This window comes from Rhinolophus ferrumequinum, chromosome 10 (assembly GCF_004115265.2).
Source record: "Rhinolophus ferrumequinum isolate MPI-CBG mRhiFer1 chromosome 10, mRhiFer1_v1.p, whole genome shotgun sequence".
Lineage (NCBI taxonomy): Eukaryota > Metazoa > Chordata > Mammalia > Chiroptera > Rhinolophidae > Rhinolophus > Rhinolophus ferrumequinum.
Window position 1 is genome coordinate 69,834,408 of NC_046293.1, and position 27,787 is coordinate 69,862,194.

Here is a 27,787-nt window from a genome sequence, read left to right on the forward strand (position 1 = left end):
ATATTTTGAAATGCACAAATTGAACTAAGACGAAGGTATAAATCTTTTTTTCAGATTGCTATTGTAGCAGACACATAAGAAATAACCATAAGCTATAGTACGTGAAGGAGTTCTATGTTAGAATGTAGAGCAGGGGTGTCCAAACTGCGGCCCGCGAGCCAACTGCGGCCCGTGATCCATTGTTAATTGGCCCGCAGCAAATTCCAAAAATATATTTAGTTTACTTAAATAAACCAGGTGAGACAATACGTACTTCACCTCGAGTGAGTGGCCCAGCTGCTTGTGTATTTTACCGCATATGGCCCTTGCTGAAAACCGTTGAATAAAGTTGGGACACCCCTGATGTGGAGTATTAAAGTGCTATAAAACTAAATACTGAACAGAGTAGCACATATGTGACGGGCACTGCTGCAGTGCTAACCCAACAGGCATTTCTATCCCTCTTCTCGTTGCCTCCTTCCCACCACAGAATTTACTTCCATCTTGAGTGATTAAGGGACCCAGTTCTGCCAATAAACATCCAAGAAAGACTTTTATCCTGATAAGGGGGTGGCTTGGGAAGTTGCCGCCTGTGATTGTGGCAGGGATATGATGCGAGGAGTCGCTGGAGCCAAATAAGCAACCAGGGCAGAAAAGCCAATAAAATCCCAAGGAGCCAGCCCAGGCTTGTGCCATTGGGAAACCACTGCACTAAAACCAACAACTGCCTACCTCCAGGCAGCTGGTCATATAAGAAAAATAAATCCTGACTTGATTAAGCCACTATCAGTCAGGTTTGCAGTTAAGTGTAGCTGAAAACATTCCTTACCAAAATAACAGAAGAGTGGAAGAGAGTGTTAGATGAAGTTCCAGCCCTGGAATCAGGCTAGCTGTGAGACCTCAGATCAGTTATTTAATCCTTACGGCCTTCAGACAGCACTGCACGATCTCACAAAAATTGATAGTCCTAAAATTCTGTTTAGTAATATGAAGCAAAACACAAAGGCATACACTTTGGCATTCTACTACTATTTCCTTTATGCTCAGAAATCTGAAGATTCAGTGATGTATCATCTTTACTCCCCTTCTTAAATAGTCTGATAATATTGCCATGAAATGCAGGTGCAATAATGTAAATAGTAAGTAAGTGTATGGGGCATTGGGATCTTGAAATGTTATCAAATCTAAGTCTCCATGAGAGTAAGTAGGATACAGCGAATAAGAGCCTTTGGACTTAAATGAGTTTGGGAAGACAGAGAGGAGCCATGAAAGCTAGGTCATCCCAATTCAATTTAATCGATTAGTATTAATGTGTTTATCGAATGCCCACTAGGTGCCTGAAACAGTTCTAAATGCTGAGAAAATAACAGCAATAATAACGGCTACCATTTATTGAGAACATCCTAGACACTAGTTATTATTAAACTCAATTTCATGTGTGTTGGTTCATTTAATGCTTGCAATAACTCCATGAAGTAAGTACTAGTCCCATTTCACAAATAAATTTTACAGACTCATACAGTTGGTACATGTCAGAGCCAGAAAAAATGTTGCTCAAAACCATTACATTAAATTGCTCCAAGGTGGACAGAACTCAGTTTAACAGTGATAGGTTCAAGTAATAGCTTCAATGAGTCTAGAGTCTCCTTGAAAAAAATGAAATAAATATATAGGCATTTATACTATAAATGGAAAATTCCATATTGGGGCTTTAGGTATCCAATAAGTAGCACCAATAATCTCTCTACCCAAGTTCTTAAAGAATACAGAAATAAGACTCAGACAGATGAAGACCAAAATTTGAATTTTATCATAGATAAACTCACTAGAAACCATAACTTACGAATGCAACCACAAAAAGCTAAGTCCTTGACACTAAAACAGACTAACCAACTCTTTTCCCATTGGGGAGGGACCCCGTAAAACTTAATGCTTAGGACAGAATCTGTACTATGCAGGCAGCTGGTTCCCAAGGAGAAGACAAGAGAAAGGGCTACACTACACATGCCAATTTCTTTTTCCAACTCTATGAAGCAGAATTGTCTCCTCTTCTTCTAGGAGTAATAAATAAGGGGGGTAAAATCCATAAGTTCAGTAATTCTTATCAATGTCCCCCATAGAATTTTTCATAGAACTAGACTAGGTAAACCTAAAATTTCTATTGAAGAGGAAAGGGCCTAGCAAGCCAAGACAACACTGAAGATATGAAGCTGCAGGTATTTAAAATAAAGCAATACTAATTAAAACAGAATATTGGTACAGGGACACATTACAGGTAGATGAGACTAAATAAAAAGCCTAGAATCCTAGCATGCATTTATGACTACTTGATATATGACATATGTGGGACTACAAGTCCGAGGGATAATGAATTTGTGGTAGGCAGAGATTTCAGAGATTTCCTAAAGAAGATACAAAGGACACTAACAATCAATGAAAATGTTAGCAAACTGGTCTATATTAAAATTAGGAACTCTGGTTCATCAAAAGACATATCAAGAGAATCAAAAAGGTGACCACAGAGTAGAAAAATAAATGTCCAACAAATATAACTGGCAAAGGACTTGTAATTAGATTATATAATAATTTCCATATTCATATGAAAAAGATAACCCAACAGACTTGAAGGGAAATTTCATATAAGCGGATAGCTAGATGACCAATATACCTATGCAAAAGTGCTGCACTTTCTTAATCTCCAGTGAAGTATAAATTAAAATGACCAATACACACCCATAAGAATTAAAATGAAAAATACAGACAATGCCAAGCACAGGCAAAGATATGGTGCAACCAGCACCCTCTACCTGTTACTGGTGGGAGTGTTCATTGCAACAACCATTTTGGAAAACTCTTTGGCAATATTTTTTAAAGCTGAACATATGCATACTAAATTGTTCCGCGATTCTCCTTCTGAGTATGTACTGAACAGAAACGACTACATCTTTTTCACCAAAAGGTGTGCACAAAAGTTCATGGTAACACTATTCCTAAAAAACCAAATACCCATTCCGTATCCGTGAATAAACAAATGGTGGTGTATTTATACAATGAAATACTGTATGGCAATGAAAATAAAGGACAACTACAAAAAATAACATGGATAAAACACACAAACATAATGTGGAACAAAAGAGGCCAGATTCAGAGTCCAAATTTTGTGATTTCATCGAAGTTTATAACCAGGCAGTTATAATCTCTGACATCGGGATACAGAGGTCAGCCTGCTAAGGCAGAGGAAGTGGACAGTAACTGGCCAACAGCACAAGGGGGGTTTCTAAGGTACTGACAACCTTCTGTTTCTTAATAGGAACTTGGTATTGTTCAGGTTGTGAAAATTGCTTTAAACCTAAAATGTGTACACTTGTGAATGTATGCTTTATCTCAATAAAAGTTTGCTTTAAAAAAGATTTAAATAATGTAATAGCTGAAGGATGCTGCTCCCCCTTCCAAAAGGTGTTCCTATCCTAATCTGCAGAACATATAAATACATGAACTCACATTATGTAATAAAAGGACTTTGCAGATGTGATGAAGGATCTGGATTGAGATTATCCAGGATTATCCAGGTAGGCTCAATGCAATCACATGGGTCTTTCTAAAAGGAAAGCATATGGATCTCTGTCTACAGAAAGAAGTGGCACCGTGACATAACACAAGACTCAACCAGCCATTGCTGTCTTTGAAGATGGAAGAAAGGGCCGTGAGCCAAGGAATAAAGGCAGCCTTTAGAAACTGAAAAAGGCAAGAAAACAGATTCTTCCCTGAAGCTTCCTGAAGTAATGTGGCCCTCTCAACACCTTATGTTTGACCTCTAGAATTGTACAAGAAAAAAATTTGTATTATTTAAAAATACTCTTTCTGGTAATTTGTTACAGCAGCAAAAGTTAATGAATACATGATACATTCAAATATTGAAAGGTACAGAAACCTTCCAGAAAAAAAGAATAAGACAAAAAGATGAGAGTTATAAGAAAGTATCGCCTGACAATTACAGCAGTTTGTATAAAAAAGCCACTGCAGGAACTGGTGGATGTTCTGTGCCTATTGAAGCTGAGGCTAGATGTCATCAGTGAAGTCGTTGAAAAGTTTAAGTGGAATGTACCAGAGGACTGTGAAAATCCATACCAGCCACAGATTTTATTAGCTAAAAGGTAAACTGCAAAATAATAATAATAACTTTTAAACTGCTTAGAATGTATTACATCAATGAGATTCAGCCAATATATATTGTGCACATACCAATGTCTCAGTTACGATATTGCACATTTTATACAGGAAGACATATACGAGTATATTATCTCCTATGGTTGTGGCTGTTATTCCAAGAGTACAGATAGAAAACCTGGAAGGCAAAGGTTACCCCAGTATCTTAAAGTGCCAGCACTTGGATCTAAACTCCAAAAACTCCCCTTCCTTTTATATTGAAAACAGCAAAAACAAGCATAAACCTTTTCAATTGTACATAAAACTAAAACTGAAAAATGCATTTATATGGTTCAAGGTATGCAAATTGATCAATGTGATACACCACATAAACAAAATAAAGGACAAAAATCACATGACTATATCAACAGATGCAGAAAAGATTTGACAAGATACAACATCCATTTATGATTAGAACACTTAATAAAATGGGTATAGAAGGAAAACATCTCAACATAATAAAGGCCATATGTGACAAACCCTCAGCTAATACCAAAATTAATAGTGAAACACTGAAGAAGCCCTTTGCTCTACATTCAGGAACACTACAGGACTGTCCCCTATCACCTCTGCTTTTCAACATAATATTGGAAGTCCAAGCCAGAGCAATCAAGCAAGACAAAGAAATAAAAGTTATCCAAATCGGGAATGAAGAAGTTAAATTGTCACTTTTTGCAGATAACATGATGTATATAGAAAACTCTAAAAACTCCACCAAAAAGCTATTAGAAACAATAAACAAATACAGTAAAATACATAAATCCATCGCATTCCTATACACTAACAATGAAATCTCAGAAAAAGAAATAAAATAAAAACAATTCCTTTTCCAATTGCAACAAAAAAAATAAAATACCTAGGAATAACCTTAACCAAGGATGTGGAAGACTTATAAACTGAAAACTGTAAGACATTTTTAAAAGAAATTGAAGAAGGCACAAAGAAAGGGAAAGGCATTCCGTGTTCATGGATTGGCAGAATCAACATAGTTAAAATGGCCATATTACCCAAAGGAATACACAGATTTAATGCAACCCCCATCAAAATCCAAATGGCATTTTTTAAAGAAATAGAACAAAAATTCATCAGATTTCTATGGAACCACAATAGACCCCAAATAGCCAAAGCAATCCTAAGAAAAAAGAACAATGCTGGAGGTATCACACTCCCTGATTTCAGCTTGTACTACAGGGCAACAATAATGAAAACAGTATGGTATTGGCAGAAAAACAGACACACAGGCCAATGGAATAGAAATGAGAACCCAGAAATAAACCCACATAATATGGACAGACAATTTTTGACAAAGAAGCCAAAAACATACAATGGAGAAAAGACAGCTTCTTCAATAAATGGTGCTGGGGGAACTGGAAAGCCACAGGCAAAAGAATGAAACTATACTCCTATCTGTCACCATGTGCCAAAATTAACTAAAAATGGATCAAAGACCTAAACATAAGACATGAAACAATAAACTATACAGAAGAAAACATAGCTACAAAACTTATGGACCTTGGGTTCAAAGAGCATTTTATGAATTTGACCTCAAAAGCAAGGAAAGTAAAAGCTAAAATAAATCAATGGGACTATATCTAACTAAAAAGCGTCTGCACAGCAAAAGAAACCATTGACAAAATAAAGAGACAAGCAACTGAATGGAGAAGATTTTTGCAAACACCTCCGATAAGGGCTAATACCCAAAATATATAAGGAACTCATAAAACTCAACAACACAAAAACAAACAATCCAATTAAAAAATGGGAGAGGAACCGAATAGACATTTCTCCAAAGAAGTCATACAAATGGCCAATAGACATATGAAAAAATGTTCAACATCACTAATCATCAGAGAAATGCAAATAAAAACCACGAGATATCACCTCACACCCCTCAGAATGGCTATCATCAACAAGACAAATAATAACAAGTGTTGGAGAGGCTATGGAGAAAAAGGAACCCTCATACACTATTGGTGGGAATGCAGATTGGTACAGCCGCTATGGAAGGCAGTGTGGAGGTGCCTCAAAAAATTAAGAATAGAATTACCATATGACCCAGCGATCCATCTCCTGGGTATCTACCCAAAAAATCTAAAAACATTTATCTGTAAAGATAAATGTGTTCCAATGTTCATTGAAGCTTTATTTACAGTGGCCAAGACACGGAAACAACCAAAGTGTCCTTCAATAGATGAATGGATAAAGAAGTTCTGGTATATATACACAATGAAACACTATTCAGCCATAAGAAAAGATGAAATAGTACCATTTGCAACAACATGGATGGATCTTGAGATTATTATGCTGAGTGAAGCAGTCAGACAGAAAAAGTCAAGAACCGTATGATTTCACTGATATGTGGTATATAAAACTGAAAACAACAAAAGAACAAAACAAATGAAGAAACAAAAACTCATAGACACAGACAATAGGTTAGGGGTTACGAGAAGGTAAGGGAGGGGAGGGTAGTAGATGAGGGTAAAGGGGATCAAATCATGGTGATGGAAAGATAACTGACTGGATAGTGAACACACAATGTGATATATAGATGATGTAATACAGAATTGTACACCTGAAATCTATGTTACTTTACTAACAATTATCACCCCAATAAACTTTAAAAAAAGAAAAATACACTTATAACATATTACATCCTCATTTTATGTAAGTAAACCCTTCTTACTTTGTTTCATGTAGTGTTCTTTTCCTAAATCGAAGAGGTGCTATGTTGGAAACAGGAAGCATATGAGCACTTCCTTGTTTCTCAGTGATTAAATTTTGTTCTGGATCACTGATTACAGCCCTATACAGCAAAACACAAAGTTTGACAATTAAATGGTGTAATGAATTGTGCTTGCATTCACGTATTTATAAACAGTTAGAAAGCCCATATACTAATGCAAATTTAGGTACCTTGTAGTGGCATGGTGAGGGTGAAAACATTAACAAGGTAATTTCATGAGATAATGGAAGGAGCTGCATTGAAGACTGCAAGTATATTTAATTATTTCAAGAATTTGCTGAAAAGTATGCATGTAGAATATCATTCTCACTGGCACCAAGCAAAATAATAATTTTTTTAAAGCTAAATTTAATCTTACTTCTTCCTTGAAGACATCCTATTCCAGTTTCTTCTGAAATCCTGCGATATTTACATGTTTTCATTCAATTTAGCACAGCAAATGCTAAAACTTTATATAGTTTTGTAAGGCTTATGAAACTTACACTGAGTTTTACATTCTTACAGTCAGTCCCACAGTTCCCAATCTAGTCACCAAGTCACTCTGGGGTGCCCCAACGAACTCACAGGGACACTGCGGGATATTTTTAATTTTTGAGGAAAACACAGTAACTGGGTACCACATGAACCATTAGCTCAAGGTAATTCACAGTTTCAATAAGAAATCGTATATAAAACTGAAAACAACAAAAGAACACAACAAATGAAGAAACAAAAATGCATAGACACAGACAATAGGTTAGTGGTTACGAGAAGGTAAGGGGGGAGGGGAATAGACGTGGGTAAAGGGGATCAAATATATATGGTGATGGAAAGAGAACTGACTCTAGATGGTGAACACACAATGTGATATATAGATGATGTATTACAGAATTGTACATCTGTAGTATGATGTCACATCTTTGCAAAGCTGGGCTTTCTACAGTCCTGTGATTAAAAATAAAAATTAAAAAAAAAAGTGCCACGTGGAACAGAAAGTGAGGGTGGCAGCATCCTAAACAATTCTAAGGATTGAGAGACTGCAGTGCACCAAAGGTGTATATATCCCATTAGGAAGTAATCATGGCCATTTAAGAATGAAACAAAATGCATTTTCTTTCGATTTATGTGTATAATTTTTTTCAAATGGCCATTACGGTGTTAGGAAGTAAATACTCATTAAATTGTTTAGACAAAAGTATTTCATAAATAGAACTGATGGGTATTTCTATTGATATTGAAGTGCTGTGGAAACCGTACTAACACTATGAGTGCACTGAACACAGAAGATTTGGGAACCTCTGAGTCAGTAACCTGACCTAGGATATGGGTTGTTGTGCATAAAAAAGAAATTTAATAGAACTTTCTGAATGGATTCCTATTACCAGTTTCTAGCTCTCACCTAGATAAGTAGTCTGTCATCACTTGCTCTGCAACAGTCTGTTTCTTCTTCTCAGCGGCCACCATTTCCTAAGAAGAGAAAATAAAGAAAACCTCATTGTCCATAAAGCAGAATAATATCATAATTAACACAACAGCCCTAAAACATAAACCACTCAGTACATGAAGCTGAAAATGAATTAGAATTATTGAACCCTATATCAAAAATCTAAACAAATAAACAAAAGCCTGTCATAATTAAAAGGATAATAGTATTTTTTCTATGCATATAATCCATTAATAATACTTTACCTACTTTCCTCAATGACTGTTTTGACTAACCTATCTTCATACCCATATGTTTTGCTATTTGAACTCATCTGAAAGTATTTTTACTACATTTTAGGTCATATCAAATTGATTTCAATCATTCAATTCCAGTTAGATTATCATATAACTATAATCATTAAAATGTTTCTTTTGAAGGGTAAAAAGAAGAGGTTAAAATATTAAAAAGTCAAATAAAGCTTATTCTATTTTTTAATGTAAATTACTTTCTTCCCCATTGATCAACCTAATAAATGAAATCAAATAAGACAGTGTTGCTTAACATAGAACTTTGTAACTTTAGAAAGAGTGCTCTATTTGAATCTGACAAATTCAAATAAGAAAAACTAAAGGTATATTATAGAAACAAAAAGTGGAAACTCCTAATAAATCTGGAAAAGTTGAGCACAATCATTTAAATGTTAGTGTATAATCGAAGTTAGACTCTTGTTTGGTAGAAACGTAAGATATACGCTTACACATCCAAATATGCCCCATTTAACTTTTTTATCATTTAATACATAATTGCATCTGTGTTCTTTAAGCTCATGATAAGTTAGAATGATTTTGTTTTAGTAATAAATTTAAAACAGCAAGTAAAAAGCTAGAAAATGTGTAATTTACAGGTAAAGCAAGGTATATTTTGTATCAAAGGGTGATTCAGAAAATGGACACTCCCTAAAACATGAAAATTACATATAGAAAAGATCAGCCAGAACACAGATGTAAAACCCAGAAATAAGCAAAAAGAGGTGAGATTAATGAGTATAGAGCCGATGCAGAAAGCCCACCTTGAGTGCTGACATCTATGGTGGCTTATACTTTGTAGGAAAGGATAGAACCAACCTCAGGCACATTGATTTAGAGGTCTGTATAAACATAAAGCAGATTACAGGCAGAAGTCACACTGATTCAAAGAATCTGACACCATTGGAACATGATAAGCAAACTAGAAGATGTGGCCATAAAAACTTTTGGCTTACTGCTTCTGTTGTCCACTTAAGAAGTTAAAAAGTATACTAAAACTTTGCAACTGACATTTTAAAAATAAATCTATACTAATATTTGATGCAATCAAAGAGTACTCACATAAACATTTCTTTGAAAAACACAGGTAAATGATGGTTACTACAATCAACTAAAATGTACTTGATGGTAAATTTAGATATCTTATTTCCACTAACAAAATAATTGTAAGGAAGAGAAATCCATTAACACTCAGATGGCTTTGGATTATACCAAGAATAATACCCAAAGGGCATTAAGGATTGGTGACATGAATTTGAAGTGTAACTTCAGGAACACATCAAAATAAGACTTATTTAAAACACTGTTTTGCCTTATAAAGTAGTTTCTTTTCTTTCAGAATGATCCTTCTAATTCTCCTTATTCTATTAAGCATAAATATCTAAATACTAATAGGCACCAAAAATAATATGCATGTGATTTTATTTAAAAAACTGTAACAAATTAGGAACTTGGGACATCCACAGAAAATCAGTCCACCTCATCGAGATAGATTACTTACTGCTGTCAATTCAGGAGACAGTGATTCTGGATGAGTGTGATGCAAATAAAAATGATAATGTAACTGGCTAACTGCATATTGCTTTATTATTATTTAAGCCATCCAAACTAGAGTTTTCCCAACTTTTGAGCCAACACTCACCGGTATTCTATCAACCCATTACAGGTGCGCATAAGATACTAATCACCTGGGAGAATCTGGGGTGACCAGTAGACTCCCACTTCCAGCGGCTTGATCAGAATACCCCAGGACACTATACAAATGGCTTATTATCGATTTGTACCAGAACTGGTCTAAGCAACAGTCATCAAACAATATCAAAAAACAACTGTTTTTTGTATAGGATATAATTAATAGTTAATATTGAGAGTCTAGAGTTTTGCTTCCCTTTTCCTAAAGAAAATTTACTTTATTCCTGTCTTTAAATGGCCTGAATTTCTTTAGTTTTTTTAGGTTACGACTCTCAAAACAATAACCAAAACTACTTTTGGGGAGAGGAGCAATGCCAAATGAGTCCACTGATATAAATTAACATTTGGACCAATTAACATTTGGACCAGCATAAACAAAATTTTACAAAAAAATCTCAGAGATTCAAGACAATTTCTCAACGGTAAATAAACCAAACATCAATCATTTGTAAAAATGAGGGCTCAATTTGCACATTCATGAATGTTTACCTCAGTCCAAATTCAAGTTTGGAAATTATTTATTCAAGTGTAAGTTATAAAATCTTGGAGGGCAAATTATCTCAATGGTGTATCAAATAAATAAAAATAATAATAACTTACAGCATCAGATTTTCTTGTACTCCGCTGTGCATCGTAAGGATTGTCTGCATAACCCTGCTGTAAGAGGGCTTTCCTATCCAGAGTTGTAAGATCAGTGATTGCTTCTTCCCCTTGTACACACTATGCATGAAAGCAATAAATTAACTCTCATACACATACTTAGAATATTTGTTTTTAACAAAATCAAGGATTAAATAACCACTGGACACGTCAGTGGTTATTCACATAGGGGTGAACACTACAGGCTCTGACGATCAGATTTCCTGTTTGCATCCAGCTCTTCCAGTTTCCAGCCAGATGACCTCTCTGTGCCTTGGTTTACTCATGGAAATAGGAATCAATAATACTAACTACTTCACAAACACACATAGAAAAAGATTAAATGAGATGGCACATGTCCAACATTTATAAATGTCCAACACTTACTGTACTTGACATACAGTAAGTACTAAATAAAAGGTAGTAACTATTATAACTATTATTTTCTAATTGAGACTTTCTAAAGTTAATAAATGTGGGTGTGCCTACTCCTTTACACAATTAAATTCAGAGGTAAACTACTAAAATATGGACTGTATCCTTTGAAGTAAAGGATCCTTTGGAATCCTAAAGAGATTAAACACTATTTTTTTTCTCTCAATATAAGATGTGCTTATATTCCCTTAACAACAACAAAAGAAGTGTCCCAGTAGGATAGTAACTGTCAAAAACTTAAAGATTTCAAGAGTTTCCCCCAGAGTTTGTTTTTACTTTACATCTTCCTTGAAAGGTCCATGTACATACTCTACTGTCTTCATGGCCTTTGGTTACTACCTGAAATTTTATTATACATTTGTTTATGTTTTGTTCCCTGCTTCTACTGCTCTAAATTCATGAGGGCAGGAACCTTGTCTGCCATTTTTATTGCAGAAACCCTGGTGTCAGGACAGGACCACAGTGAGTGAGCACTCGATAAATATTTATTCAATGAATGAATAATGAATCTTGTCTAAGTATTAATTATTGGGAAATCAATTTAAGAGGATACTTTAAATTTCTATTTATTTACCTGCTAATATATTTGCCAAATTTTCTTTCAAATGTAAAGCTCTGGATAGTGTTTAGATTGGAAGAAACTAACAAGAGCATGTTTTATGTCAGCTTGTTTTTAACCTTTTACAAAAGGGACACAGTGGTATTATATTTCCACTTGGTATATCAGACTTAACCTCCTCAAACCAGACTACCTCATGGTCTTCCCCACCCTTCCAATTGCTCGGGCCAAAAGTCTTAGAGTCAGTCTTCATCTTCCTTTCTCTAAAACCTACAACAGATTCATTAGCAAATATTCTCAGCCCTACCTTCAAAATCTGTCCAGAATCTGGCCTCTCATAGGATGCGAAAGGGTTGTGAAATTATCCTGCCTACTACTAGATACTACATTATTATATTTGCGTACTTTGTTTGGATCTGGGAAATTTGTTTTAAGATAAAGGAGATCTAATAATCCCATAACTTGTTATTCTTTCAACTAAACATCATGTGATCTAGTTAGTTCTAGATAATTCCTACATGCATTAGAAAAAATAGCTGATATACCACTCCTACTTATAAATAAACTTTTTTTTTGCCCATAGGAAAATGCTAAGCAAATACAACCATCAAATTTCCCTGAAAATACATTATTCTTATAAATCATTAACTGAATTTAAGAATTCTATTCAACTGTTCTCCTCTTTTACGACCAGTAGAATCATAAACTGTGTTTCCAAACTTTTCTCTCCAAAATTCAAGATTGACCTTTCCTGTATGCTTATGGAAAGCCATTACATTTATTATGCTTTTTATTAATAATATTTTATTAACAATAAAACATTATTTTTAATATTTTTCTGTATTTTTATTTGTGACTTTTTTTTATTAGTTTCAGGTGCACAAAACAAAGTAATACTTAGACGTTTATCACTTATATCCCTCACACTGTGTGAACCCCCCTCCCCCATCCACTATCCCTCTGACATCTATCACTGCACTGTACACCTGAAGCTGAATAATGAATGTCAACATTTATTATGTTGATTTTCCTCATAGTCATGAATGGTGAATTTACACCTAATTAATCTTAAATGAAAGCATAACAATTTTAGCTATTCATAATGCTAAAAGTCATCTCCCAAAATGAGACAAAAGACAACCACGAAGTAATGACAGTTTTAGAATAAAACTATAAAGTCTGATACCACTTTTCATCTTTAATATTTAGACTGTGAGATCAACAGAGTTCAAGACAGTTACATCAAAAACAATGGCGATATACTGCATAATATTTCCAATGCAAGGCAAGTGAAAAGTTGCCAATAAAGATAACTAGATCATATGGTTAGAGTTTTCATATATGAAAATGGTGATAATATCCCCTTAGGGTTATTGTGAAGAATAAACTAGTTAATGTAAGTAAAATACTTAAAATAGTCTTTGGCACACAGCAATAAGTGTTAGCTATTAGTTTTAATATAACAGCGAGACACATCAGACAAAAAGATGTTTCTATAATATGTGTACTTTTTAAAAAGTTCATTAGAATTTTATAAAGCCTCATAGATTACCTTGTCATCTGTCTTGTTTCTTGGAGAATGCTGATGTGTGATATTTGATTTTGTCTTTTCTGCATTTCTCTGACTATATTGCTTATATCCCTCTTTCATTTCAGTCTCGTATTGCTGATACTTTAGTTTATATTTGCTTGTTGGTGCTGGTAAATTTTCAGGTATTATGTCCTCTTCCTAGAGGTAAAAAGAAAAAGTATGGTACTCACTAGAAAAAAATCAAAATAATTATTACTTTTCCTTATTAACATTACCAGGTTTATCATTTACCTTAACATTTATGCCTAAGAAACAAACCGTTATATCTATGCTGTAAACAGAGGTGATGTTTAAATCACTTAGCTGTACAGCATCACTGAGCAATCAGAGCAGACAGAACTGCTCAGAATGGGTGCTGGCCTTCGATGCTGGTGAGCCTGTACTTTGCTTCCCAGTGAATTTCAGTCTTGGTTCTAAAATAGTTTGAGAGGAAGGAAAACAATTTCGCTCTCTTTTTTTTTTTTAGGAGTTTTAGATATGTCTTTCCTTCCTGCCCCAGAAAAAAACTCCATTGTCAAGCATTTCTTCCAGAATAGTCATAGGAATTGGAGGTCACCAATACTGAGAAGCACTGGTTGCCATTTCTAGAATATTAAGACATTCTTTAATAATACCTTGTGGCATTCTTTCGTTCCCTGCCACATTTCCAAGAGCGTGAGAGATAACGGCAGATCAGAGAACACTAAAAGAAGTATTAGCAAACATTAGGCCATACACATTGGCCCAGAGGGACAACCACTCCAAAAGGAGTATAAACCCAGTGCAAACCTTAAAAACTGTTGATAGTATCCAACTCTAATACAGAGGAGAAGGATGAGGCAAAGCTTCAAGTGAAAACTGTAGCCTGATACAGACTAGGGTACTATTGATGCATTTTATACAAAATGAGATTGCGGAGAACATGAATAGAGCCAGTTAAATGAGAAAGACCAATAAAGACAGAAACACAAGCCCTACTCATACAATACTGGTCAGACCTGTGTTCATAATGTGAAATAAAACACTAAGTATTGTGTGAAGTATAAATATGTCCCAAGGAGATAAGACACCTTGGAATTAGTATAGTTACTTAATTATTCTATAGTATAGTAGTAGTCTAAAGTATGACTCAATTTCCAAGAGATCAATCGTATATTTTTAACCTTGCAAGATCTGATCTAATATTCTGCCATAATTTTAAAATTCCTAGATTCTCTATTAGGATAAATGTACTTTACCAATTTTAAAGACATTTTAAAAATACTATTCCTATGGGAGACAAAAATGTAAAACAAAGTAAAATTATTTCACTAACATCATTGTTTGGGATGTTAATACATAAAATATGTAAACTGGACAAAACATTGACTTAACATAATAAAATTTCTGGATTAAATACAAGGCTAAAATGCACACTATAATTCTGAATGTTGGTAATAAGAAATAAATACTAACCAGTTCTTTTAAATGATGCTGAGTATATGGTTTTTGACATGGTGTGACCCAATGAAAAGCAGAAGATGAATTTGGTGGGTCAAAATAAATATGAGCTGTACTAAGTGGAATATATGAAACTTCATCCTAAAAATAAAATTGAATTACACTTATTATGTGCTATATGTAATACCATGCTCAAATATTTATTATATTAAATACCGAGTAAAAATTACCTCATCTTCAGAGTCAACAAGGCTTCCCAAATCAAGTCGTGGGACCCTGAAAGAAATAATCTATGCATCCCATAACTTTTAAAAATGAGACTTTAATAGTTGCAAATCATATATGCTGCATCTTATATAAAAGGATACACTGAAGCCAATGGTGCACTGGCATCTATCAGCCACGATAAGCTTTTGTTAAATGTTCAGTCATTTTTGAGCTGGTTGTTAACACATTATTAAAAACTAAAATTATGGTGAACACACAGTGTGATTTATAGATGATGTGATACAGAATTGCACACCTGAAATCTATGTAATTTTACTAACAATTGTCACCCCAATAAATTAAAAATAAATTAAAAAAAAAATAAAAATAAAAAAATAAATAAATAAAAACTAAAATTATACAAACATAATTAGATAAGTTATATTAAAGACAAAGGTAATAAATACTCAAAAGCCATCACTTCTTAATGATTTTACTATACTTCACTATTATCTGTGTCCTAGAGGTTATTTACATCTGGTGTACCTGTGTGGTAATATAGTGGCATGTATGTCTTTCAAATAATATTACATAACTAGCTTGAAATCAACCACAGTGGGATTATTTACACAAAAACTAGCAAATGCTATGAATCAGTACTTGACTTACTACTTCGCTGATTTCTGAGACTTAAAAAAGTGGTGGAGAACATGTTAATAGTGCATATTCAATCTAAAAGTATAGCATGTCTTAATTGCACATTGTGAATAACAAACAACTGAGGAAATACTGTTCTATATTCAATACTATCATTTGATTCAGCCAAGAAATTACTCACTTCACACTACAATAAATGAAAATATTAACCAACATTCATGTTGGAACAACACTGGTTCATCAACTGCAACTATAGTTTAGCTAAAGATACAAGAAGAGCTCAGCAAAAACAAGAAATCTTTCTGTGACAATTAATTGGCTATATGGAGTTTATAATAGAGTTTATATATTGTTAGTATTTGTAAATTGCTCGCCAAACATCCTTTACATCAGTAAAATTTATAATCAACTTAAAATATACTTAAGTTTATTTATAATCAAAAATTATATTTATAATAAACTTGAAGTACACTTTCAGAAAAACAGTTGTTTAACATATTTACCAACACACAATTGGCTGTCATTACAAATTCAGTATCTTGTATTTAGTGATTCCATCTAGCTCTGTTGTTTGTCTAGATGAGCATAAAGATACATACTATGTAGAACCACAAGAAATTGCTGATATTTGCCAATTTTTAATCTATAAAAACGTCAATTTCATGTGCTACAGCTTAATTAAGTTCCATTTCCAAGAAGACCTGTAGTCTAAAATACTTTAAAGAATATAAAATAAAATCTTTTCAAATTTTAAAAGGGGAAAAAGGTAAAGTATAAAACAAATTACTGTATTCTAGTCCAAAATAAAATCATTTTAATGACATCAACAAAACTGTCATATTCTTCAAAATAAAAATACATTAATAGTTCCTATCAAATTCATTTTGACTCTCCTAATTATAAAATGCAAAATTTTATATATTTCTTTAATAAACACACTTAGATAAATTTTCTAAATAAAGCAATATTTAGCTTTTTCAAGAAAATATATATTGTTAAAGAAAATAAAAAACAAGAGAAGTATTACCCTTAATCTTTCAGTCCTATCACAAGATCTACTTTAATTTTGGCATAGTAATTTTCAGGCCATCCACATTCATATAAATTTTTCTATAGTTCACAAATGTAGCTCTGTGTGTGTGTGTGTGTGTGTGTGTGTGTGTGTGTATTTATAATTTTGCCTTCTTTTTTTTACTTGTCAATCTATTATAAATATTTGCCCATTAAACAGCTCAAGTGTGTAGAAATGTGACTTACACAGGTAGGCATGAATTCTGCATTGCCCATGATTTGGAAGTCCAACCTTGCTTTAATTAAAAAAAAAAATTAGAATCAGTATGCATATACCTTTTATTTACACTTTAAAAGATAAACAACGAATCTATGCAATAAGGTTAATTACAACTTTTCTCAGTAAACTTTATATAATAAATATTGATGAAGCCCCTTATTATGCTAGAGACAAAGACAGGATGGTAAGCAACACAGATAACTCCTGCCTGCATAGTGCTGTCTGCCGGGGAAGACATTCGCTGAAACAAAAAATAATGTGAAAAAATAAGTGCTATGACAGAGCAGCTACACATAGGTAGTATGTGTATCCAACCTACTCTAGGGAATGGAGGAAGCTTTTACAAAAACAGAAAAGTAACCTTTAAATGGAGTTCTGAAACATAAGTAGGAGTTAGTCAGATCTTTGAGGAGAGAAGGGGGAAAATTGCTTCAGCCAACAGGGAAAACTTGTGCTGAACCAGTATACATGTCATTATAAATTTGTCTAATTCTATAAAATGTAGAATACAAAAAGTGAACCTTAATGTAATCCATGGGCTATGTGTGATAATGGTGTATCATGTAGGTTCATCAGCTGTAACAAATGTACCACTCTGGTGGGGAATGTTATTGTTAAGGGAAACTACACATGTGTGGTGTCAGGGGGTAGATGGGAAATCTCTATACCTTCCATTCAATTTTTCTGTGAACCTAAAAATGCTCTAAAACATAGTCTATTGAAAATAAAAATGACAGGATATAAATAATCCAACTCTTAAAAAAAAAAGTAAATATTTTTGTTTTCATGGGCCATGAAGTCTCTGTTGCAACCATTCAACTCTGCTATTGTAATGAGAAAATGTAGACATTTCGTATATAAATGAGTATGGCTGTGTTCCAATAAAACTTTATTTACAAAAACAGAGCTGGGCCATAGTTTGCTGACCCCTGGGCCTAGGAATTTATATTGTATAATTTATCGTTATTGTGGATTGGCTAGCACCAAATTGGCTTCAACTTTTTAAATAATGGTATGTATACTGTTTTTGCAACCTTTTATTATAAGCTGTTTCTATGTTACTACTTAAAATTATCATTTTTATGTCTATATAATATTCTAGCTAAAGGCTGTACCATAATTTATCTAATATTTCTCAATTGCTACATATTTTTAAAATTTTTTTCACTATTTAAAAAAAACACACTTCAAAAAATACCTTTTCTTCATTTGGATTTTTCAATATTTTGAATTTTTCCTTAGAAAAGATTACCAGGAATGGAATTATTTGCAGCAGATAATTTGAAACTTTTTGTAGCTCAGTACACACTGCCAATCTTGCTTCTTCTAAAAATGTGGTACTAGTTTACAATGCACCAACTCTAGTTCTGACTACTGTCAATTTACATTTTTCCTTTAATTTAATAGAGGCATAAAGGTATATCATTATGCTAATTTTCATGCCCTTGATTATTAGTGCAGCTGAACAACTTTTACATTCTTACTTCCCACGTGTATTTCTCAGGTGATGTTTGTAGTGATATTTGAAGCATTACGTATCATTTAAAAGAGTTTATATATTAACTCTTGCTTTTAATTCTAACTTTTATAACACTCCAGAAATGGTAGCTGGTAACTATGATATTGATACTTTGCTGGTAAACTCTAAGAAACAATAACCTGGATATCTGGGATTATTTTTCTTAAGGAACAAGAATTCTAAGATAAACGTGAATTTGTCCCCTTAATTTCCCACTAGCTGGACCTTCGTAGTAGAGAGATAAAGGCTTTAAGACTTAAAGGGAGATATTATTTGAGCAGAAAGTTACTTTCAGAAATTATTTTTTAAAAACTGTTTTGAGTTTTGTTTGCCATCCCAATAAATTTAATAAAAACCTAAAAATATTTTTTTAAAAACTGAAACCTTGACTTTTTCCTGGTAACTAGGAAAAAAAGATTAAGCCTCAATAATATAATAACCAATCAATGGGAAAGACTGTAATACTGTACATGATATTATTCTGACTAATATGAAAGGCTGATTTGATTCCAATTATCAAATAATTCAGAGTTAACCCATAATACTGTGAACCATAAAATTCCTAAAGCACCAACTCATTCATGTGAGGAAGACAGTTGAACACAGAGTCAAGAGCATGGATCTTAAAGTCAGAATTGGAGTTCAAAATCCTGTCAAGTCACTTAATCTTGGAGCCTCAGTTCTTCCATTATCTAAAAGGTTACAAATAACACTTCCCTCAAAGGTTTGTTACAACAATTAAGTGATATAAGTTATTGAAAGATTCATCATAGTCGCTAACAAGCAGTAAGCATTTAATATTTAGAACAAGAACAGCAAGAAATATACATCCCTTTTATGTATTTCTCAACTAAAATTTATATTTACCCAAGTATGTGGTGGGTACAGGCAGGGACAAAGTAGTTCTAAATGTGACTCACTTAATCAATGATATTTACAACTGTGAAATTATGAAGGTTGAGAAGAATAAAAGTCTTAATAATAGAAGCCCCAGATTCTCTTCCTCCCTAGCTAACACAAAATGTATAGGAACCTTTTTTCTTCTTTCTAATATTTCTATTTTTTTATATTTTATGCAGACATACACAGATCATTTTTAAAATAACAATAAAAAAACAATAACTTTAATTTTAAAAAATATATCCAATTCAAGCAGTGACCAATTTTCAAGTAATGATTATCTTCAATTACTTCAGTTCTTTCAAATCAGGGAAATATTGATCCTAAATATTTGTGAGTATAATTGGTCATAAAAACCTGAAAAAAGGTGTCACAACATGATTTAAGGAATCATCCTACAAGAGGAAATACAGTGCACATACTTGTAGTGGCTTCTTTTGTCCAGAGAATGACTGAGCTTGACTCCTAGGAGAAACGGCAACTCCTTTAACCTCCAAATCCATTTAAGTTCAAGTGTTTATTCATGCAGTATACTTTGAAAAAGATAAAATATACATAAGATGGTAATTCTTACACTAATTTTAAATAAACCATACAAATTACATAATAATACTACATGGAAAGAAATCATGTGGTCAATCACTTTTACTTCTTTCACCAAAATTAACTATTTGTGGAGCAATTACATTTATGCAAGGCAATATTTGCGGGGCAAATACTAGTCTGAATAATGGCGCCCCAAAGATGTCCATGTCCTAATCACCAGACCCTATCAATACGTTACCTTACAACAAAAAGGAATTTTCAGATGTGATTATCTTAAGGATTTTGAGATGTGGAGATTGTCCTGGTTTAATCTGGTGGGTCTAATATAATCACCAGGGTTCTTATAAAAGGAGACAGGATAATCAGAGTGAGAAAGAGAAGAAGTAAGAATGGGGCCAAAGGTCAGAGAAGAGCTAAGGCACTATGCTGTTGGCTTTGAAGATGAACGGAGGGTTCCTGAGCAGTCTCTAGAAGCTAGAAGAGGCAAGGAATGAATTCTCCCCTGGAGCCTCCAGAAGGAACCAGCCCTGACATCTTGATTTCAGCCCTATAGGCCTCGTTGTGTAATTCTGACCTCCAGAACTGTCAAATAAGGAATTTATGTTGTTTTAAAACACTAAGTTTGCGGTAATTTTTTACAGAAGCAATAGGAAACTAATGCATGTACCTCTTCTCTACCACAAAGTGATGTTTATTTTTCTCTCTTCCTAAATTTTTATGAGTTTTGATTTTGTCCCAGGAGGCTGATGAAAATATTTTTTAGCAAACACATTATTTAACTAATACAAAGGATAAAATGGAGTGATGGTCCAATTAGTAATTATGAGGTGATAGGTTAAAATGTTTGCAAAGGAATGTTAATCAACTTGCAATTACGTACAAAAAAAATCAGATGAATATCTCCGTCATCCAAATTCTGTACATTTTATTTTAAACATCAACCCTATAACACCAAGGATGCATTTTTGTTTAATGATCCATTCATACATTCTTTTTTCTATTATTAGACTTGCATTTATTTTAACAATAATTTTTTGTTTTGTTTTGTTTTGTTTTTAAGGAAAGATAGCATGGCACAGTGCTTGGAGTCAGATTTAGACTAACATCAAAAATCATCATTTTTCACACTTTCCCATAATGCAATCATGGTAAGAACTTAATCGTTCTGAGCCAATATTTCTAATATGTAAAATGAATTTAATGAAAGAGCACCTCTTTCATCCTCCTATATCATGCAGAACATGGTTAACATTCAATGCATAGTAGCCATCATTATTATTAAATTATTTTTTATTTCATATCCAGTGAAATCCTCTTATATGAAAGAGGATTCTTACTAACTTATATATGTGGTTCCTTACTAACCAGTTCCTTACTAACTTACATATGTAGTTCCCTTCACCCCACGACATAATCCTTTCCCCTAAAAATCCCACAGCCTAAGACTGTAATTCTACTACAAGAGTCAACTCAGGAAGACTGAGTTTAGTAGACATATTCTGAAAACATCACAAATCATTAATTTTGAAAATATTCCTACAGCACTAGCAAATGGCTTTCTTTGCAGAGATAACTTCACAAAAAAGCAACTCTATAAAGTTGTTATTGGTTTGCTGGGGTAGGGCAGTTGTTTGCTTTTGATCACATCACAAGAACTGTTTTATTTGTCACGATGTTTAGTGGCCAGCAAGCCCAAGTTGAGACAAGGATATTGAATGATCAGCTGGGTAATTTTCTCCACACATCAGCCACACAACTATTTGTACCTTAGTAACTACTACAGCTACTTCAGATCACTATAGGTCACTTTAAGTCACTATAATTAATTTGCCAGTAATAAAAACAACAATATTTATATACTCAAATTTCTAGGTCCGTCTCAATGGCTTCTGTCTCCACCCAAACTGCTGCAATTCATAAGAGGTTACTGCCAGCATGCAATGAATATTGCTGACTAACAGACCCAAATCTCACCACATTATCTTTAATGCCACCATAAAGAACTGAACTCAACTCCCACTTCTTTCATTTTTAAAAGATAATTATTTCCAATTCCAATTATCATCACTTCTCTCTTGGTGGCTATAATAGTGCTTATACCAAATCAGAACACAACGGAAAGCAAAGAATAAAATGATCAAATCCAGCCCATAATCAAGGAGAGGGGAACGAGATCTGTAAATACTATTTAGAATTTTTAAGCTCCGTGTAGGTGAGAACCAAGTCTATTTTGGAGCCCAGGTGATAATAGACCCAGATATCTGAGTTAAACCCGGGGTCATTTCAAAGCAGAGTAATTGGCCCTACATCAGCCCCCAAAAGTTGAGATTATACTTCAAGGCAATGGTACCTGCCTTGAACTAAATTCCTATCCTAGAACTAATTCCTATCTGGGATTCATGGACTAGGATGGGACACAAGAAACAGGCAACCTGACTTGACCAACAAGCTGGGTGAAGACCAGGTCCAGGGCAGGAGGGCTGAGAGGTATTAATTGCGATGATTCCACGGAGAACCGGCTTGGGACAGCTTCAGACAGGACGAGCTGGAAAGGGACAGTTCCCAGCAAAGCCTCAGACCAACTCAGAACCGCGTCTTCAGGTTGCCTGGCAACAGGCGTCACCACGCTGGGCCTCCAACCCTTCTCTCATTTCCAGGGAAAAGAATCTCGTTGGCCCAAGCACCTTGTTCGATCCATGCCACCTCCCTCCAACAAGGTGTGTAGACAGTTTCTCCTCATTCCCCGCCCACACCACAGACGACCGCGCAGCCCCCTCAGAGGTACTCAGGGAAAAACCCTCGGTGATGACTTCCTAGTGTCTGTCTTCCTGAACCCCTCCCCGACTAGCTCCGCGGCGCCTCTAAACCTCGGCGAGGAACTGGAGAGGACTCACCCATCTGCGCTTCTGCGCAGAGAGAGTGCCAAAGCCCGACCCGGATCTATGACAGATGTATAATTTTTATGTGAATTCTATTCAACATATTTTATAGAGCTCTATCAGGTGTCAGCTCCCAGAATGATGTTTTGATGGGGAAAAATTTTTAAGCATAAACTCTCAAGAAGCTTGCAATTATTTAAAAAGGCAAGACTGCTGTGTAGTATTACAGAAATATACATAGAAGCAGATATTATTTTAAAATGTGTGCACATATACATATATATGATCACATATTATATATATATATTTGATTACAAATTAAAATTTTCACACAATGGGAACAGACGACTTAGGAATCAGGAAACCTCTATTTCATTCTTTGCTCTGCACACAATGAGTGTCGACTTTGAGTGTCGACTCTTCACCAATACAAGGAAAGGTATGGCTTAAGGTATTTCCAAGGTTATACTCCACTCTAATATGCGTAACTTTCCTGAATTGCACAATCGAGTGTCGGATACCCAAACTTAGAACTAAGATGTTCTGAAGCCTAATCCAGTTCTCTTCCCACAAAATCAAGTTGTTTATCTAATCTGCAGTGTCTTTTCGAAATTAGGTCCCCTCAAAATATATGTATTTTGGAAGTAATATAAATATTTTGGAAGTTATATAAATTTTCAGTTGGAGCCACTTTTGGAAGTAAAAATAAATTTTAAAGCATAAAAACAGTGAAGTCAATTGGTATAAGGTATCCCTTCTTCTATTTCTTCACTATACTCCATAAAATTCATCTACCTATTATCCCCACACAGAAAGAAAATAAAAAATAAACTGAAAAACAGTAATAATGAATTGCAAAAACTAAATTTCAAAAGTTATCAAAGACCTTAAAAATTCTAGTGCCCAACTAACCTTGCCTTTTCCATAAATATATATTCAAGAAAATAAAATATCCTTGTCTATTCCTAGTACTTAGGCTTAGTACACCGGAACTGCTTCAGTATTTCTTAATATAGTTCTCTAAACCATTAAGAACATGGTCTAAATAAAACACATTTATCTAATCCTGATATTGTGTTAAAACAGCTATTATAAAAGCAATAATCTTGGATTATGTGTTGATTATATAAATTGTACTTTTTTGCCAATTTTCAAAACAATCCATTACTCTAAAAAAAGTTCTGTTGTTATTACAGCCAATTAATTTCTCTATACATAAAATAAAATTAAATTAACCATGTTAACCTATAATATTTGCAGTACCAAAATAATATGCATTTGAAGCTCAACAAACATCCACTGAATACCTACTATGTGCAAATATATCCAATGTTAGAAAAAGTAAAAATATGTAAGTCTACTCAGCATTGCCTTTTAAATTATTGAACCTAAAATGTTTATTGAGCTGCTAGTATGTACATGAAAAATAAGATATAGTTTCTAAAGAAGCTTACAATTGCATGCAACATTATTAGAAAGTTAGAGTGCTCATTTCTTCATTAATTCATTCAAAAAATATGTATTGAGGGCATAAGAGTTTAGTAGCTACTCTAGGAGCTCTACATATAGCAGTGAAGCAAACAAAGCCACAGCTGTAGAGAAGACTACAATCTAGTAGAGGCAACAAACATTAAATAATAATATGTCAGGTAGCAATGAGATAGACACTGACAGGTAGGAAAGGTTGTATGATCAGGTATGGCTTCACTGAGGGGAATTCTGCAGGCAAAGATAACAGCAAGGCCAAAACGCCTGAAGAGAGAGCACCTTTGTCAAGCTGATGAATGTGGCTGAAGCAGAGTGACCCAGGGGAGAATGTAGGAGAGGGGCCAAAGGTGAGCCACGGTCGGGTTATGTGGTACCTCGCAGGCCATACCCAAGACTTCAGATTTTATAAGTGTGACAGGATGTCATTAGAGGATTTTGAAGAAGGGGGCTTATGTTTTAAAAGGAATAAACTGGCTGTCCCATGGAAAATAAGTTGTAATGAAGCATGAATGGATACAGAGAAACCAGGTGGAAGGATACTACTGCTTTTATTCCAGCAAGAGATGATGGCGGCTCTAACTAGGATGTTGGCTGTCTGCGAGATAGGAAGCAGTATTTGGATTCAGGATATATTTTAGAAGTAGAGCCATCAGGACTTATAAATTGACTGATTGTAGTGTATGAGGGAAAAAGAAAAATAAAGTAAAAATATAGGCACATGAATTGTTTGGAGGAGTAAGATGGTACGATGCTTAATTTTTTATGTGTCAATTTTGCTAGACAATTGGTTGTCCAGTTGTTTGTTCAAATACCAGTCTAGATGTTGCATGAGGATAACTTTAGATATGAGTAACATTTAAATCAATAGACTTTGAGGACAGATTACTCTCCATAGTGTGGGTGGGCCTCATTCAATCAGTTGAAGACCTTAAGAGCAAAGACTAAAGTTTCCCAAAGAAGTAGGATCCGTCTCCAGAGTGCAACATAGAAATTCTGCCTGAGTTTCTCGACTTCAGACTCAATACAGCAATATCAACTCTTACCTGAATTTTCAGCCTCTCACCTTCCCCTACAGATTTTGGGCTTGCCAACCCAACAATTGTATGAGCCAATTTCTTCAAAATTACTGTCGTTGTCTGCCTGTCTGTCTCTGTCTCTGTCTCTGTCTCTGTCTCTGTCTGTCTGTCTTTCTCTCTCTCTCTCTCTTTCTCTCTCTCTCTCTCTTTCTGTGTGTGTGTGTGTGTGTGTGTGTGTGTGTGTGTGTGTGTGTGTGTCTGTGTTTGTGTGTATAAAGGGGCAACAGGGATATAAGTTATATTGCTTCTCTTTTTCGGGATAACCCTGACTAATACAGGGGTAAAAGAGAAATAAAGTAATAAGACATAGAAACATGAAGTGAATTCATAAAAGGAACTAACATTTGACTGGAGTCTTAAAAGATTCATTTATTAATTTGTTCATCAAATATTGAATTCCTCTGAGTAGATGCTGTAGATACAGTAGTAAAAATAGTAATGACAATAATAATAGTAGTGTATCCCTGCCTCATGGGTCTCGGACTCAATTGACGGGAAAGGTGATAATGACATAAATAAATTGCCTCATAAAATGTGAGGATAAGGGTCATGGAAAGATACAAAACTGAGTAAGTCCAGTAGGAGGTGATAGTTGTAGGATGGGTCATATAAATACCACTGGCAAGCATCTTGAGAAGATGTGCTTAGAGCAAATACTTGAAAGAGGTTATAAATGAGCCATGTAGCTTTGGGGAAAAAGAGTTGTAGCCAAAAGAAACAAAAGCTAAAGCCCTGAGACGAGAGCACCTTGGCTTTTTCAAAGAACAGTAAAGGGGCCAGAGTGTCTGAAAAGGAAGGGGAGAGAAATAGCAGATAAGATCAGAGAGGGCCCTGTTGTTTAGGGCATTGAAGGCTATTGGGAGGATTTCGGATTTTGTTTTGAGTGTCATGCGAAGCCATCCACTGAAAGATTTTGATTAGAGGAGTGACATGATCTGACTTACATTTAACAGAACCATTCTGGATTCTCTATGGAAAATATATTTAAATATTTGAATATGAAAATAAAGACACAGAGAGGCAATAGATATAAGGTCCTAGAAAAACTCTCTTGTTTTCCTCTTAAAAAAAATTTTTTTTCACATTTAAGTCTTAATCTGGAATTTATGTTGATGTAAGAAAAAGGAAGGGATTAAATCTTACATTTGTCCATAGGGATAAGTAATTATCTGAGAATGTTCTTTAAAAAGTCCAGGATGCCTAACTCATCAGAAATGCCATATCTGTTATATACCAGTTCTGGAATGTACATGTGGAAACTTTTTGACTATTTATTCTCTTCATTGTATTTATTTCTTCATATGTGTTCTAATAGTAAAGGGTTTATATCACATAGTTCACATTCTCTGACCATAAATGCAATAAAATTTAATCAATAAAAAAAGAAAAGGACTGAAAAAACATATTTTGAGAAATTTAACAATATACTCAATAGGGCAAAGGAAAAGTCCTAATGGAAATTATGCAATATTTATAACTGAATAGCAATAAAAGCAGTATTATCTTTAACCTTATGTACTGCAGCTAATGTCATAATTCAAGAAATATTAATAATCTTAAGTACATATGTGAAGAAAGAAAAAAAAAGAAAAACCTCTTTCTGATTTCTTGGGTTCTATTGGGTTGATCAAATATACTTCGTTTGTCATTTTCCCTCTACTGGCTTGGGATTCCTCTTTCTTTTAATAGTTATTCTTGAAATTTTAACATGTGTGCATCACGTAAAGTCAAAAGGTACTCAACACATTTACTCTCCTCTCAGAAATAGAACAAGCCTTAAAATAGCTCAGCTATAATTACTAAGCTCTCCTATTGTCCATATGATTTTTGCCTGATATTATAGTTCAACCTTGTATTTAATCTCCTTCCTTGAACACTCTTCCTCCTGTATCCACATACTCCTTCTTGCATCCCGATCAAGGATTTACTTGAAAGTCACCTTCTCAAAGACACCCACACTGATCACCCTATTTGAAATCACAACCTGCCACCCCCTCCTCGACACACACACCCCCAGTGTTCCCAGACTCCTTAGCCTGGATTTATTTTTTTTCATATAGATATTATCATCTATAGTACGATTATTTACACAATTCATTTATTTAGCTTATCATTTGTCTCCCTTCACTAGAATTCCAAAGAGGCACATTGCTTTGTTTTGTTTTTTTACGCTTGTAATCCTAAGCACCAAAAAGAATGTTTGGCACCTAGTAGACACTCAAAACATTTAAGTATACTAAAGTGTACCATC

At 34.2% G+C, this 27,787-nt stretch overlaps 1 protein-coding gene across 1 annotated transcript in view; it reads right to left on the bottom strand.

The window, feature by feature from the left end:
* CAPS2 (calcyphosine 2) overlaps nucleotides 1-22,786 on the bottom strand; it is a 40,608-nt gene extending 17,822 nt beyond the window's left edge. Inside the window, exons 1-9 of the mRNA XM_033117470.1 lie at nucleotides 22,526-22,786; nucleotides 19,970-20,080; nucleotides 17,095-17,144; nucleotides 15,204-15,249; nucleotides 14,989-15,114; nucleotides 13,516-13,692; nucleotides 10,931-11,050; nucleotides 8,307-8,374; nucleotides 6,869-6,988 (exon numbers count right to left, since the gene is read on the bottom strand). Coding sequence (XP_032973361.1) covers nucleotides 6,869-6,988; nucleotides 8,307-8,374; nucleotides 10,931-11,050; nucleotides 13,516-13,692; nucleotides 14,989-15,114; nucleotides 15,204-15,249; nucleotides 17,095-17,144; nucleotides 19,970-20,050 — 788 coding nt within the window. The 5' untranslated portion in view covers nucleotides 20,051-20,080; nucleotides 22,526-22,786. The remainder of the gene's footprint in view (nucleotides 1-6,868; nucleotides 6,989-8,306; nucleotides 8,375-10,930; nucleotides 11,051-13,515; nucleotides 13,693-14,988; nucleotides 15,115-15,203; nucleotides 15,250-17,094; nucleotides 17,145-19,969; nucleotides 20,081-22,525) is intronic.
* Between the last annotated feature and the right edge of the window lie 5,001 nt (nucleotides 22,787-27,787).